This window comes from Callorhinus ursinus, unplaced genomic scaffold, assembly GCF_003265705.2.
Source record: "Callorhinus ursinus isolate GAN/ISIS: 27379988/994484 unplaced genomic scaffold, GSC_fseal_2.0 scaffold51, whole genome shotgun sequence".
In the NCBI taxonomy this organism is placed as follows: domain Eukaryota; kingdom Metazoa; phylum Chordata; class Mammalia; order Carnivora; family Otariidae; genus Callorhinus; species Callorhinus ursinus.
In genome coordinates, this window is record NW_027397113.1 from 4,032,172 (window position 1) to 4,045,205 (window position 13,034).

Here is a 13,034-nt window from a genome sequence, read left to right on the forward strand (position 1 = left end):
CTCCCCTGCTCAGCGGAGAGAGCCTGCCTCTCCCTCTGCCTGTAGCTTTCCCTGCTTGTGCTCTCTCGTGCTCTGACAAATAAATAAATAAAATCTTTAAAAAAATAAGTAAAAATTAAAAAAATCAAGATTCCAGTGAGAATTATGATTTAATATTTGCTCTTCACAAAGTAATGCTTTGAATATGCACATAATGCAGCATTATTATGCACTCAGCAGGTAATAATGGATCTTACAAAAAAAATATTAATTTAGCGTGCCCCACAGTGTGAACCAAGTTGGGTTCAGAGTGCAGCAGCAGGTATCTGGGTCTGGCCAGCTGCCTGGGGGGCCACAGAGGCTCAGGAGGTGGATGCCGGGTCTTGGACCAGACCCTTGCTATCTCTGAGCCTCAGTTTCCTCTTCCGCGCTTCGAGGACTTCATCCGCAGTGTTTGGGGAATCGGTTATTAATGTGCTTACACCACACTCCCGCCCAGGGTGGGAAGGGCTGGTTAGCCTTTGATAGAGAAAAACAACTTCTACAGTACTTCCGGCCCCATATTCTCGGAACGGGACTCGGATCACTCCTCAGGGGTGGGACCAGACTCAACCCCGCCCCACCAAGCTCCACCCACCGGCCGGGCTTCCGTTTTAGATAGACCGACCTCAGCCCAAGCCCCGCCCTGTCCCCTATGCCCCGCCCCCGGACCGCCGCGGCTGCTGCGCCCGGCGTCCAGCGGAGGCGCTAGAGCGCGGGGGCAGCGCGCGGGGCGGGGCGGCAAGCCCAGGAGGCGGGGCGGCAGGCCGGGGCGGGCTGGGGCGGGCGGAAGGAGCGCCAGGCCGGAAGGAGGCAGCGGGAGGGAGGGCGGGCGGGCGGCAGGAGCGGGCCCGGAGCTGCTGGGCCGGAGCGGCGGCGCCGCCATGTCCGACAGCGAGAAGCTCAACCTGGACTCTATCATCGGGCGCCTGCTGGAAGGTTGGCCGGGGCGGGGGAGGTCGGTGCCCGCCGCGCCCTGGCCCTCTGCCTGGCCCGGAAGTGGTGCGCGGGCGGGCCTGCCCCTCCCAGGGCCAGCTTAGACTGGGCGGGGACGGGCCTCGAGGTCCCGCGGCCACAGCCGCCCCCCCAGGCGCGGGGCGCTTGGGCGGTTCTGGGGACGCTCTGGCAAGGGGAGCAGCCCCCTCTCCTGGGCTGGGGGCGCACAGGTTGGCCTGTGCTCCTGGCGGTGAGGGAGAAACCTAAGAAGCCTAGCTCCACCCCTCCCAGGGGTCCTGCGCTATGGGGTGGGGTGACAGGCGCCCCCCCCCGCCCCGCGCACAGCCGACCCCCCTCGAGGGGTCCATCCTGGGAGGCTCAGCAGCAACAGCTGCCCCTGGGCAAGGAGGGGCCCAGGAGGCCCAGGCGCCCTCAGATGTGCCCATAGGGCCACTTGTGTCGCCCACCTTCCTCCTACCAGAGGCTTGACGCCCCATTCCGCCCCCAGTGCAGGGCTCGCGGCCTGGAAAGAATGTACAGCTAACAGAGAACGAGATTCGTGGTCTGTGCCTCAAATCACGGGAGATCTTCCTGAGCCAGCCCATTCTTCTGGAGCTGGAGGCACCCCTCAAGATCTGTGGTGAGCCCCCTGCCCAGACCCCCTTTTGCTTTCTGAAAGTGCCACCCCCCCCCCCCCCGCCTCCCGCCCCGGCCATGCAAGTCCTTGCAGTGCTCCTCCCTGGAGCCCAGACTTGGCCCTGGGTTCAAGTGTAGCCGCTGCACCTAGCGCTGAACCCGTCCCCTCGGTCACAGGTGACATCCATGGCCAGTACTATGACCTTCTGCGGCTCTTTGAGTACGGCGGCTTCCCTCCAGAGAGCAACTACCTCTTCCTGGGGGACTATGTGGACCGGGGCAAGCAGTCTTTGGAGACCATCTGCCTGCTGCTGGCCTATAAGATCAAGTACCCCGAGAACTTTTTCCTGCTGCGTGGGAACCACGAGTGTGCCAGCATCAACCGCATCTACGGCTTCTATGATGAGTGTGAGTAGACCGAGTATCTGGGGCTGCCCAGGCCCTTAGGGGACTCCGCTATCCAGTGAGACCCGGATTGGCGGTAAAGGTATTCAGGCGTCTGACAGATGCCTGCAGACTGAGCTCTGTGAAGGGCGCACGCCAGCCCGTGTCTCTCCGCCCTGCCCTCCTGGCATGGGGCCTGGCACTCAGAGAAGGGGTCTGGCGAATGGCTGCTGACTGAACACTGCCCAGTGTTCTCCTGCAGGGCCCTGCCTGATGACACTCCCGTCCGGTACATCCGCTGAGCACTTAGGATGCCTATTTGGACTGGCTTCTGCTGACCAGAAGTTGAGATAAACCAGACTTAGTCTTGGCCTGGCCCTGCTCACTGGGTGGGGGTGGGTTGTTCCAGATTGGAACTCGGGTTCCTGTGGACTCAGCTGCTTTAGAATTCTTCTAGGAAGACTGGTAGGCAGTGGAGTGGGGGGAGGGCCTTCCTTGTCTGCCACTCTCTTCCAGCTGTGTCTGAAGGGCCCACAGAGTGCCCTGGAAGGCCCAGAGACTCAGGCTGGGTGTGAGGCAGACAGGCCTCATGAGGTCTCTCCTTGCCCCCGGCAGGCAAGAGACGCTACAACATTAAACTGTGGAAAACTTTTACTGACTGCTTCAACTGCCTGCCCATTGCTGCCATTGTGGACGAGAAGATCTTCTGCTGCCATGGAGGTGAGGGTGGCTCTGGGGCGCATGTCGAAGGAATGTCTGGGAAGGAAGAGCCCCAGGCCACATCCCTGGGGGACGAGGCTGGTAGCTGGGGGGATATATTCCCAGTCACCTGGAACAGCTCTCCCCGTGCTCTTGCTTCGCATGTCACTTCTTCCAGGAAGTCCCCCCCCCCGCCACACCCACCCCAGTACTCTGTTCCACTCACCCCCATTTTGGCCTTGGCATTGTGCGTTGCCTTTGTCTCCTTTGTTCAGAGAGTTCTGTGGTCCTTGAGGCAGAAGGGAATGACTTCTGCCTGCCTGGACTCCTGGGACTTTGGGAGGGAGCCAGGTGGTGGCAGGTAGAGGGGAGGCTGACCTGCAGAGGCTTTGTGGAGCAGGGGGGTCTTTGTTTTGAGGCTTGAGGAAGTGACCTGCCCCCCCCCGCCCCCACCTTGCTCCCCCAGGCTTGTCCCCAGACTTGCAGTCCATGGAGCAGATTCGGCGTATCATGCGGCCCACAGACGTGCCTGACCAGGGCCTGCTATGTGACCTGCTGTGGTCTGACCCTGACAAGGACGTGCAGGGCTGGGGCGAGAATGACCGTGGTGTCTCCTTTACCTTTGGGGCTGAGGTAGTGGCCAAGTTCCTGCACAAGCACGACTTGGACCTCATCTGCCGGGCACACCAGGTGGGCTGGCAGCTCTGGGGTGGGTGGGAGCAGGGGCTGGGTAGCCAGCACCTGCTGAGCTAACTGCCCCTACCCTCATCCAGGTGGTGGAAGATGGCTATGAGTTCTTTGCCAAGCGGCAGCTGGTGACACTTTTCTCGGCTCCCAACTACTGTGGCGAGTTTGACAACGCAGGTGCCATGATGAGTGTGGATGAGACGCTCATGTGCTCCTTCCAGGTGGGGATGGGGAGGGAAGGAAGGGGCCTGTGGCCTGGTGGCTTAGCCCATGAGCCTGACCAGCTCTGTCTCTTTTAGATCCTCAAGCCCGCTGACAAGAACAAGGGGAAATACGGGCAGTTCAGTGGCTTGAACCCTGGAGGCCGGCCCATCACCCCGCCCCGCAACTCCGCCAAAGCCAAGAAATAGCCTCTGTGTGCCCGCACTCTGCCCCGGATGGTGGATTGTACAGAAATTATGTGGCCTTTGGGGGGGTTCACGCTGGCCCCCCAGGCCCACCTGTCACGGGGAACACGGAGCCTTGGTGTATTTTTCTTTTTTTTTTTAATGAATCAATGGCAGCGTCCAGTCCCCCAGGGCTCCTTCCACCTGCACCTGCAGTGGTCGCAAGCAGGATCCTGGGGCCAAGGCTGCAGCTCAGGGCAAAGCAGGGCCAGATGTGGGTTTCCAGCCTTGCTTGGCCTCAGGGCTGGCAGACAGATCCTGGGGCAACCCATCTGGTCTCTTGAATAAAGGTCAAAGCTGGATTCTCGCCATGGCCTCTTGTCTCCCTTGTCCCAAATCCTGGGCCTGGCAGCCCTTCGGTCCAGGGCCACTTGGGAGGAGGACAGGCTTGCTGGGCGTGGGGCCCCGGCCAGGGTAATCCCAGCCACAGGCTCAGATACACAGGGGCTTAGAATCCCAAGCCAGGGCCAGGCAGCATAGAGCAAGAAAAAAGTTCGCTGGCCACAAGGAAGCCCAGAGGTGTGCCTAGGATTTGGGGGAGGGACAGGTCATGATTGGCAAAGAAGGTAGACCAGCAGGGGCCAACAGCCCCTCTGTGATTTCTGTCTTAGGGAGGTAACGCTTGGGGAAGGCAGGTGTCTAGCCCTAGCCACATGGCTGGAGTCTGGCCTAAAGGCCTACTGGGAGGGGAGTAATGGGTGAGGGACCTCCCATCAGGTGGTGGCTCATTGCCAAGCCTGGGGACAGACATGATTGGTTGGGAGTTGAAGAGAGAACACAGGACCCAGGCTGGTCACAGACAGCCACAAGGGACCTGGGGTGGCAGTAGGACCAGCGCTCAGCTCCAGCACAGCCCACCTTGACCACCCAGCAGGGTGGAGATCAGCCCTATCCCTGGGCTGCCCCTGGGGGAAGGGGGAGGCTGTGGCTTCATCTAGTCCAGAGCCTCTGGACACAGGCTTGTTCTCAGTTCAGCCTTCACCCTCACTATCTTCAGCCAGCACAGGGCTGGGGCCCGGAGGGGAGTGTGCAGGGGCGAGGATGGAGCCAAAGAACAGTGAGCGGAACTGGAAGGTGAACAGAGGAAGCAGAGTGAGTTCTGGAGGCTGCTCCATCCTTGCCTCCCACCCCTGCCTCCATCTCCAGCCCCTACCTTCTTGGGTGGGGGAGTCCCAGGCTGTGTACTGGCCTCAGCTTCATTGTCCTCTGAGTAGGGGCCAGGGCTACAGGGGGGCCGGAGGCCGGGAGAAAGGGAGGTGGAAGGTACTGCCCGGGAGCCCTCGCTGTCCACAGTGGTTTCCATGGCGATCATGTAAGAGTCAATGTCATCATTGGCAAAGTCATCCAGGTGGGGTGTGCTGCAGGCAGGGACAGGGTGTCAGCGAACCACAGGGAGAGAAGAGGGTATAGAGGCAGGACCCCACTTTAGAAGACTCGGAGCGGTAAAAGCCTTGGGACCACGGGTGATCTCCTGGCTTTATTACTTTCTCATTTGGTTGGAGGGGAAAGATGCCGTGGTTAAGTGGTAGCTTCCTGCAGGGCGCGGACTGATCTGATCCATTTGCTCAGAGTTCAGATAGGGGCCTGAGGGAAGCATCCTGGGAATCAGGATAGCTCAGCTGGGGTAGAGCAGCATCAAGTCCTCCGAGCTAGGCCACCTTGGGCCAAAGCCTCCGCCCTCCCAGGAGACAGAGCTGGAGAGCACTGGGGCCCAGGGACGTGCTGGGCGGGGGGCCAGACCAAACTTCCTCTGCTTCAACTACACTGGGCCCATCCTCCCCGGCCCACCTGCCCTTCCTGCCACCTGTTCTCCCCAGCCCTAGTCAGCCCCCTGCCTCCCGGCAGCCTGTTCCCTCCTTGGCCTGAGAAGAGGCTCGGAGGGGAGGCCTCAGCCAAAGAAGGAAGCCAACCCGACCTCGGGGACACTTCTTCCCTGGGTGGGAGGGCTCTCTGAGCACAGCTGACCAGGAAGGCTGAGCCTGCAGGGCTGGAAGGGGCTGTGAACACCAGAGGGGCTGGGGCCTGACAGGAAGTGTATGTGCTGGGGGAGGTGCACAAGCTGCAGGCAGGAGGCTGCGGCCAAGGTCCAGAGAGAAGGGAGTGGGGAGGGGCTGGCAGGCACGTGGGCAGCCTCACCTGTGAGCCTGGAGCGGAGGCACCAGCCTGCGTAGCTCTGGGGAGCGCGGGGCTGGGGAGTGCAGGTCTGACTCTGACAGCGTGGCCAGGACAAAGTGTCCATCCAGTAGAGAGTCCTTGACGGCAAAGATGGCTGGCCTAGGCAGACGACAGGTCCCGGGCAAGGTCAGGGCCCTTCAGTTCCCAGCATCCCAGAGCCTCCCCTCCGGACCTAAGGCTGGGAATTACCTGCCTGGTGCATCGAAGTGAACGCTGAGAGACAAGTTTGCGGATTCCGCAAAGCTCAGGAGTCCCTGGGAAGGGAGAAGCAGAGCAGTGAGGCCCCGGGCAGGGCAGGGAGGACAGGGTGGGGAGTGTACTGGGGGGGAACCTCACCCGGAATTCCCTGAGGCAGAAAGTGATGGCCACCCCTTCCTGGGCCTGCAACTGCTGGAAATCCTCCTCCCCAATGCTCATCTCGGTCACCATGGCTTTGACGGTGCTGTCTGTGGAGGCAGGAACAGGAAGGACCTAGGCTTCTGCGCCCTACCCCCTCCCACCCCAGCTCTAACCCCCTGTCTAAGGCCATGTCTGGCTCTCTCACCTGCCTCCTCCTCCTGGTAGCTGCGCAGGATGACCCTGCGGCCACAGCCAATGCCCAGTGTCACTTCTGCCAGCGCAGGGGGGAAGGGCAGAACAGCCTCCCCCAGGACCCTGTGAGGGGGGCACAGCATCACACCCAAGGCTCAGGCCTGCCCCGTGGCTTCACGCTTGCGGAGACCAGTGTCCAAAAGGACCCACCATGTGCCGGTCCTAGCATGCCCTGGGAAGGACAGGGTGAGCAGGACATGGCTCCTACCCCACCCAAAGCTTTCAGGCTGCTGGGGGAGAAAAGTCCACCGCAAGGGATGGGGCAGACAAGAGCAGAGCCCAGGGGAGGCAACAGAGAGGATGGGCTGTTCGCACTGGGCCAAACCAGGCCGGCAGCACCTGCCCCTCCCGGGGGGGTGAAAGCACACCCAGTCCATCCCTATAAACTCAGCCTTCAGAAAAGACCTTAAATCTTTGTCTTTTAGGAATACATGTTGACAAATATGTACATATGAAATAACATCTGGACTCTGTCTCACCACTGGGACAGGACCAGGGGTTCGCTTTTATACATACTTGAAATTGTCCATGAGAAAAACAATTGCTCATTCATTTAAAAAAAAAAAAAAAAAGCACCAAAATCCAGACCGGAGGTGATACCCTTCCCTCTTTCTCTACCCAAAGGAGTCCTGAGCAGCATTATCTCAACAGAACTCAGAAAAACAGATCATCTGGACCCAAAGGGAACTTCAAATTACCACACCCGATGGTTACAAAAAAAAATGAACGTGACCTTGGGCTACTCAAATGCAATCAGCATGCAGCAAAAGGTGGGAGGGGAACCACCCCTCTCTACCCTGATCTGCTGCAGGGACCTTTGCCTCCACTGGAATCCCCATCTCCTGGACCCGGCACAGCCCCCCGGGGTACTCTGATTTTCCCGGAACAGCCCCATCCCCACAGATGCTCATTCAGGCGGCACTCCTGGACCATGACCACCCTGTCCAGCCTCCTTCCTCGGCCTGTGGACTCCTCAAAGCTACAGCCCAAGCAGACAGGAAAAGAGGCGGCCCTTGAATGGAGAGCAGTCCCAGAAAGATGACCACACCAGAAAAGGATTTTGAGCCCCTGAGTCGAAAAGCTAGAGACGGATGTTCAAGGCTGCTCAAGCCGGAGAAAGAGGACTTAAGAGCAAGGCAAAGACATGCTTTCTAAAAGAGGAGTTGGAAGGGGTCTAAGTGGCCAGAAAGCCAAGCTGGATCTTTGGGGTGGAGAATACAGGTTCCTGAAGACAGTGAGCATGGAGCAATGCCCTCCTCCATTCCAGCCTCAGCCCCTCAAGAGCCAGCCCAAGACCTGAGAGCAGACCGGTCTAGATAAACTCTCTGAGGTTCATAGAAGCTCTGTAGAGAAAACGAAGAAGGTGTCTTCTTAAATCGACCCTGGAGGCTCCAAAGAAACAAACGAGACCCACGCTCAGTTGGCAGCTGGAGGCCACACTCACCGTGCTGGGGCACGGAGCACATTCGAGCACAAGGCTGGGTCGAAGACGGCCTGCAGGGACTCGCAGTCCTGGAAGGACAGGTTGTGAGTCTTCCTCACCCCTGGATGGGCAGACAGGGTCTCAGTGGGTCTTGCTAACCTCTACGCCTCCACGCCAGGGAGCCCGTGGCCGGCCGCTCACTCACCGTATCTACAGTGCAGCTGGACCACCAGGCGGCTGCTCCTGCCACCCAGTGAGATGCAGCATTTCTCCACGCTCCTCTCCACCGCCGCCAGTGAGCGGAAGACAGCCAGGAACGACTGAGTGGAGGCAACACATCAGCCCAGTGCTGTGCCTCCACCAACCAGCTTTCACTCCCACGTAGGACCTGGCCATCCCAGGCTCAGCACTGTCCCACTAGGAAGGGAGTTCCCACAACATGCAGCACATTTATGCCTTTCCAGGCCTCTGTTCATGCTGTTGCACACCTGTCTGGGATGCCTTGAAAGATCTGCTTACTTTTCAAGGACCAAGGTGAATGTCACCACTCTCTCCAGCTCCCTGGCAGAATCAATCTCCCTCACCGTAACTCCCATTACCCTCGGTGGTGTCTTTCCTATGCTCCTCACTGCATTTTACACCCGCTTGCTCCTGCATACATCCTTCTCCCCAGTTAGCATCTTCTGAATGCCCCAGGGCAGACACATTCCGGGGGGGGGGGGGGACCGAGGGGACACCAAGCAGCGCTGATGAGGGAAGGGCCTCACCTTCATCAAGATCTTACAGCGCAGGGCTTCCTGACCAGGGGCGGCCGCCTGGTACTGCTGGAAGAAGAGCGGGGCAAAGAGGAAGCAGGCGTAGGCCGAGCGAGAGGAGTTCACGGTCCGGAGAGAGAGCTGGGCCGGGAAAAGCAGGGAGAGGGATGCGGTCAGGGGGCAGACAGGCCCTGCCCTCTGGCCAGCTTTTGCTCACACACTTGTCCTGACGTCCTCCTCCTCCACCATCACCCCTGAAATCCCCCCTCTCCTTCCGGTCAGCGGGTGCCTTCTCCATGAAGCCTTCCTTCCCTGAGTCCCCGGCAGTGACTGCTCCCACAGCAAGGGCCCTACACAACCGTCGGCACACTCTACCTTTCCCCCTAGTTGCCCCCACCCGCCACAGGCACTTCAGGGAGGGCAGTGGCTCTCGAGTCACACATCGGCCTGGGAAGATGACAGGGCCCAAACTGACGCCCCGACAACGGGAGGCGGGGGACAAACTCGGCAGACAGCTCTGCCCAAGGGCATCTGGCCTGACGCGATGAGAAACCGGCTCCCGCTTGTAATCCCACCCACCCCCTCACCCCGTCTTCCAGGGGCTCCAGGTAGAGCTCGTCCCCGATGCGGGACAGGGAATGGACGGCCTTGCCGAGCACTGCGGGGAGGAGAAAAGGAACCGGGGTTAGGCTGGCGTCTCCGGCGCTCCCACGTGCCCCCGCCCCCCACCCCGGTCGCCCCAACTCACCCTTCACGTTGCCGCCCGTGACCAGACACCTCATGCTGCCCCCGGCGCCGAGGCCGGGCCTGGCCTCCGACGGAGCCGAGACGGGCGGCTGGCCCGCGCCGGGCCCTACGCACCCGGCCCGCGGCTGGCCTCCGCGGGGGCCCGAGGTTCCCTTCCCGCGCACCGCCCCCCGGAAGCCCCGCCCTCGCCTTCTCATTGGTCCCCACACCGGCGCCTCCGTCACGTGAGAAAAACGCTCGCCGGCTCCGCCGTCACGTGACGGAGTCCACGGTGATGGGGGCGGGCCGCGGTCACCGGAGCGGGGGGCGCCCGGCCCCGGCCTCTTAGCGCCCTTGGGGAGCCGGCCGGCTCGGTGGGGCCTCGGCGGCTGTGCAGCCGAACGCGAGGAGTACGGAGGACGCGGCCGCAGGGCACGAGGTACCCGGTGCGAGGCCGCGAGCACCGGGCTCGGAGCCCTAAAATGTGCGGGCGAGCCCTCCTGGGTCGCTTAGTACAGATCTTCTGGGCACCTGGATACGGGGTTGAAGCTGGACCATCCGCACGGACACAAGCAGCAACCACCAGCTCTAAAGAGATTAAAGCAATTTGCTGCAGGATCCCAGAGTGGGAGAGTGGCTGTTCACTCTGGCTTCGAGGAACCGCATCACTGATCCTTGAAGACCAGAAGATTCTAGGGGCTGAAGGGGGTAGAAGGGTGTACCTAGCAGGGGGAAGCGAGAGGAAAGGGTCATTGGTACGTGGGCCTTGCCCCTTGTGGAGGGAAGTGGTCTGTGAGCCTTGCAGACGGATGGAGGCTGCCAAGCGATGAGGGACACCAGTGGGAAGCACTGGAAACGTTTTACGAGGGTGGAATCGCGTTTATGTGGCCATTTAAAACAAAACCCAGGGGGTGCCTGAGTGGCTCAGTTAAGCGTCCGCCTTCAGCTCAGGTCATGATCCCAGGGCCCTGGGATCGAGCCCCGCATGGGGCTCCCTGCTCAGCGGAGAGCCCACTTCTCCCTCCGCCTGCCACTCTGTGCCTATCTGTGCTCTCTCTCTCTCTCTCTGTCAAATAAATAAATAAAATCTTTCTTATAAATAAATAAACAAAATCTTTCTTATAAATAAATGAATGAATGAATAAATAAAACAAAACCCAGGACCGCGCAGAAGGAGGGGATTCGTCAGTTAGGGAAGTTTTCCCCTTGCCCTGGGCCCTGGGCTGCAGGTCTGCAAAGTGGAAGGGAAGTCCCAAAGGGACTTTCTGAGCTCTGGCTCCCATAGCACCGAGCTTCTGTAGTGCTTTGAAGGCCCCTGGGCATCTCTGCCTTCCTTAGGGCTGGCTTGGCCTTACTCACCCTCTGGTATTGTCTGCAGTGAGGAGCCGTATTTGTCTACCAGCCTTTTGCCCTCCAGCTCCTGACCTGCAATTCTGGACCCTGCCTCTTTGTTTCTCCCTCTCCTTTCTCTCAGTGTCTGTGCATCACCAGACTTCTCTAGAGCACTGGGGGAGGCTATTCTTGCCTTGCCGGGGGAGGGGGGAGGCAGTGTAAATGGTCCTGCCGCTACCCAGGCATTTAAGTCGGGTCCGCTGGGAGTCATCCTTGACCCTGTCCCTCAAGCCCACATATTACAGTCCTTCAGCAAGCCCTGACTGCTCCATCTTCCAAACAGATGGCACCCTCTTCCATCTCCGCAGCCGCCCTCCTGGCTTGGGCCACCAACCTCTCTCACCCGGACGACTATAGGAGCTGAGTGGTCTCCTGCCTGTCTTCTGCAGTCCACTCTCCATACGGCACCAAAGCGACCTTCCTAAAACGTCCCCCTGCTCACATGCTGGCTCCTTCTCTTCCTAGGCTCAGCTTTAGTTGCTCGTCCTCAGAGAGGCCTTCTTTTTTTTTTTTTTTTAAAGATTTATTTATTTATTTATTTATTGAGAGAGAGAGAGAGAATGGTAGAGAGCATGAGAGAGAGGAAGGTCAGAGGGAGAAGCAGACTCCCCGCTGAGCAGGGAGCCCGACGCGGGACTCGATCCCGGGACTCCAGGATCATGACCTGAGCCGAAGGCAGTCGCTTAACCAACTGAGCCACCCAGGCGCCCCTCAGAGAGGCCTTCTGTGCACCGGCCCCCACCACTCACCACAGTGCAACAGTATTTTATTTGTGTCTACCTAAGGTGCTGTCGTGAAGCTTCCAGCACCTTCCCACAGCCCCATCCTTCCCTGGACAGTAGCTGCTTCCCCTCCACACTCTGTCAAAAAAACACAACCCACAAAAAATAAATGAAACCCACAAAAGAACCTCCTGTTAGCTATTCTCATCCTTTCCTCTCCTCTCTCGGTCTCTCTCTCTCTCTTTCTTTACCCCAGTATAACTCTGCGTGGCCTTCACAACTTTGCCCCACAACTGTTACCTGCACAGCCCAACTGGTACAGGAGGCATACGCCAAGGCTCCCTGGAAGCCAAGGTGGGGGACAATTACACGTCGCACCTCTGCCCCTGACATCTATGGGGCTGTAGGGTCCTGTGGCCTTGAGGTCTTGGAGGCAGGGCCCTGGGGAGGGAGAGGGAGACAGAAACTCTTCAGGTGGTGGTGGTGGTGGTGGTGGTTTATTTATTTAAGAGAGGACGGGGGTGAGGGAGGGTAGAGGAAGAAAGAGTTTTTAAGCAGACTCCACCCCGAGCGCAGATCCCGACTCAGGGCTCCATCTCAGACCTAAGCTGAAACCAAGAGTCGGATGGTTGGTTTCATCCGACTGCACCACCCGGGCACCCCAGACTCTTCAGGATACTTAATGAGTCTTCAGACATACACGCACACACTCTTTAGGATTTTTTTTTTAAGTAATCTCTGTGCCCAGTGTGGGGCTTGAACTCACAACCTCAGGATCAAGAGTTGTGTGCTCTACTGACTGAGCCAGCCAGGCGCCCCTCTTCAGTATTTGTAATGAGTCTTTGGGGACACACACACACACACACACACACACACACACACACACACACACACCCTGTCAGAGGTCTGTTCTCACCTGACCCTTGTGAGGGGCTCAGACACCAGAAAGGAGCCTAGAGCTGGGAATCAGGAGTCCTGGGTCTCTAGCCTGTGTAACTATGCGGGTCTCTTCTCTGTCTGCAGCTGTTTCCTCATCTGTACAACGTGTTTGGTGGTATGAGATGCTCACTGAGGTTCCTTCCGACCTTGATGTGTTGTGATCTTGAAGGGGGCCTCGGCTTCCCAGGGCCCGTCATCCGGCCACAGCTCTGGAGAGGAGCTGTGTTTGGCTGTCCCGCTTCCCCCAGACTGCGGGACCGGAAGGAAGATCTCCTGTCCGAAGGCAAGCAGCCTCTCTGGGCTTGCACTTGGCACAGGCAGTGATGCCTTTCAGGTCCAGAGGGAGGATGCACAGTGGAGGATGAGGGCCGCCAGGAGCACTTTGTGTTGGCAGAGGATAGGTATAGGAAGCCAATTTGGGGTCTGGGCCAGAAGTCGAGAGACCCGTATAGCTCCAGCCCTACTCACAAGAGTCTCAAGCAAGTCAAGGCCCTTCTTTGGGCCT

The 13,034-nt window shown here is 59.2% G+C and overlaps 2 protein-coding genes and 1 long non-coding RNA gene across 3 annotated transcripts; 1 reads left to right on the forward strand and 2 right to left on the reverse strand.

The window, feature by feature from the left end:
• Positions 1-802: 802 nt before the first annotated feature.
• On the forward strand, positions 803-4,113 carry PPP1CA (protein phosphatase 1 catalytic subunit alpha). Its single transcript, XM_025878442.2, has 7 exons — positions 803-957; positions 1,463-1,594; positions 1,768-1,998; positions 2,590-2,694; positions 3,140-3,363; positions 3,447-3,581; positions 3,660-4,113. The coding sequence occupies exons 1-7, from the start codon at positions 903-905 to the stop codon at positions 3,768-3,770; spliced, it is 993 nt and encodes a 330-aa protein (XP_025734227.1). The 5' UTR covers positions 803-902; the 3' UTR covers positions 3,771-4,113.
• On the reverse strand, positions 2,608-3,131 carry LOC112829085 (uncharacterized). Its single transcript, XR_003209659.2, has 2 exons — positions 2,900-3,131; positions 2,608-2,779 (listed from the first exon to the last, which is right to left on the reverse strand). It is a non-coding gene; the product is annotated as an uncharacterized lncRNA (long non-coding RNA).
• On the reverse strand, positions 3,891-9,650 carry RAD9A (RAD9 checkpoint clamp component A). Its single transcript, XM_025878440.2, has 11 exons — positions 9,499-9,650; positions 9,338-9,408; positions 8,763-8,891; positions 8,201-8,315; positions 8,017-8,116; positions 6,526-6,635; positions 6,318-6,427; positions 6,171-6,235; positions 5,943-6,080; positions 4,960-5,164; positions 3,891-4,873 (listed from the first exon to the last, which is right to left on the reverse strand). The coding sequence occupies exons 1-11, from the start codon at positions 9,530-9,532 to the stop codon at positions 4,778-4,780; spliced, it is 1,173 nt and encodes a 390-aa protein (XP_025734225.1). The 5' UTR covers positions 9,533-9,650; the 3' UTR covers positions 3,891-4,777.
• Positions 9,651-13,034: the final 3,384 nt, after the last annotated feature.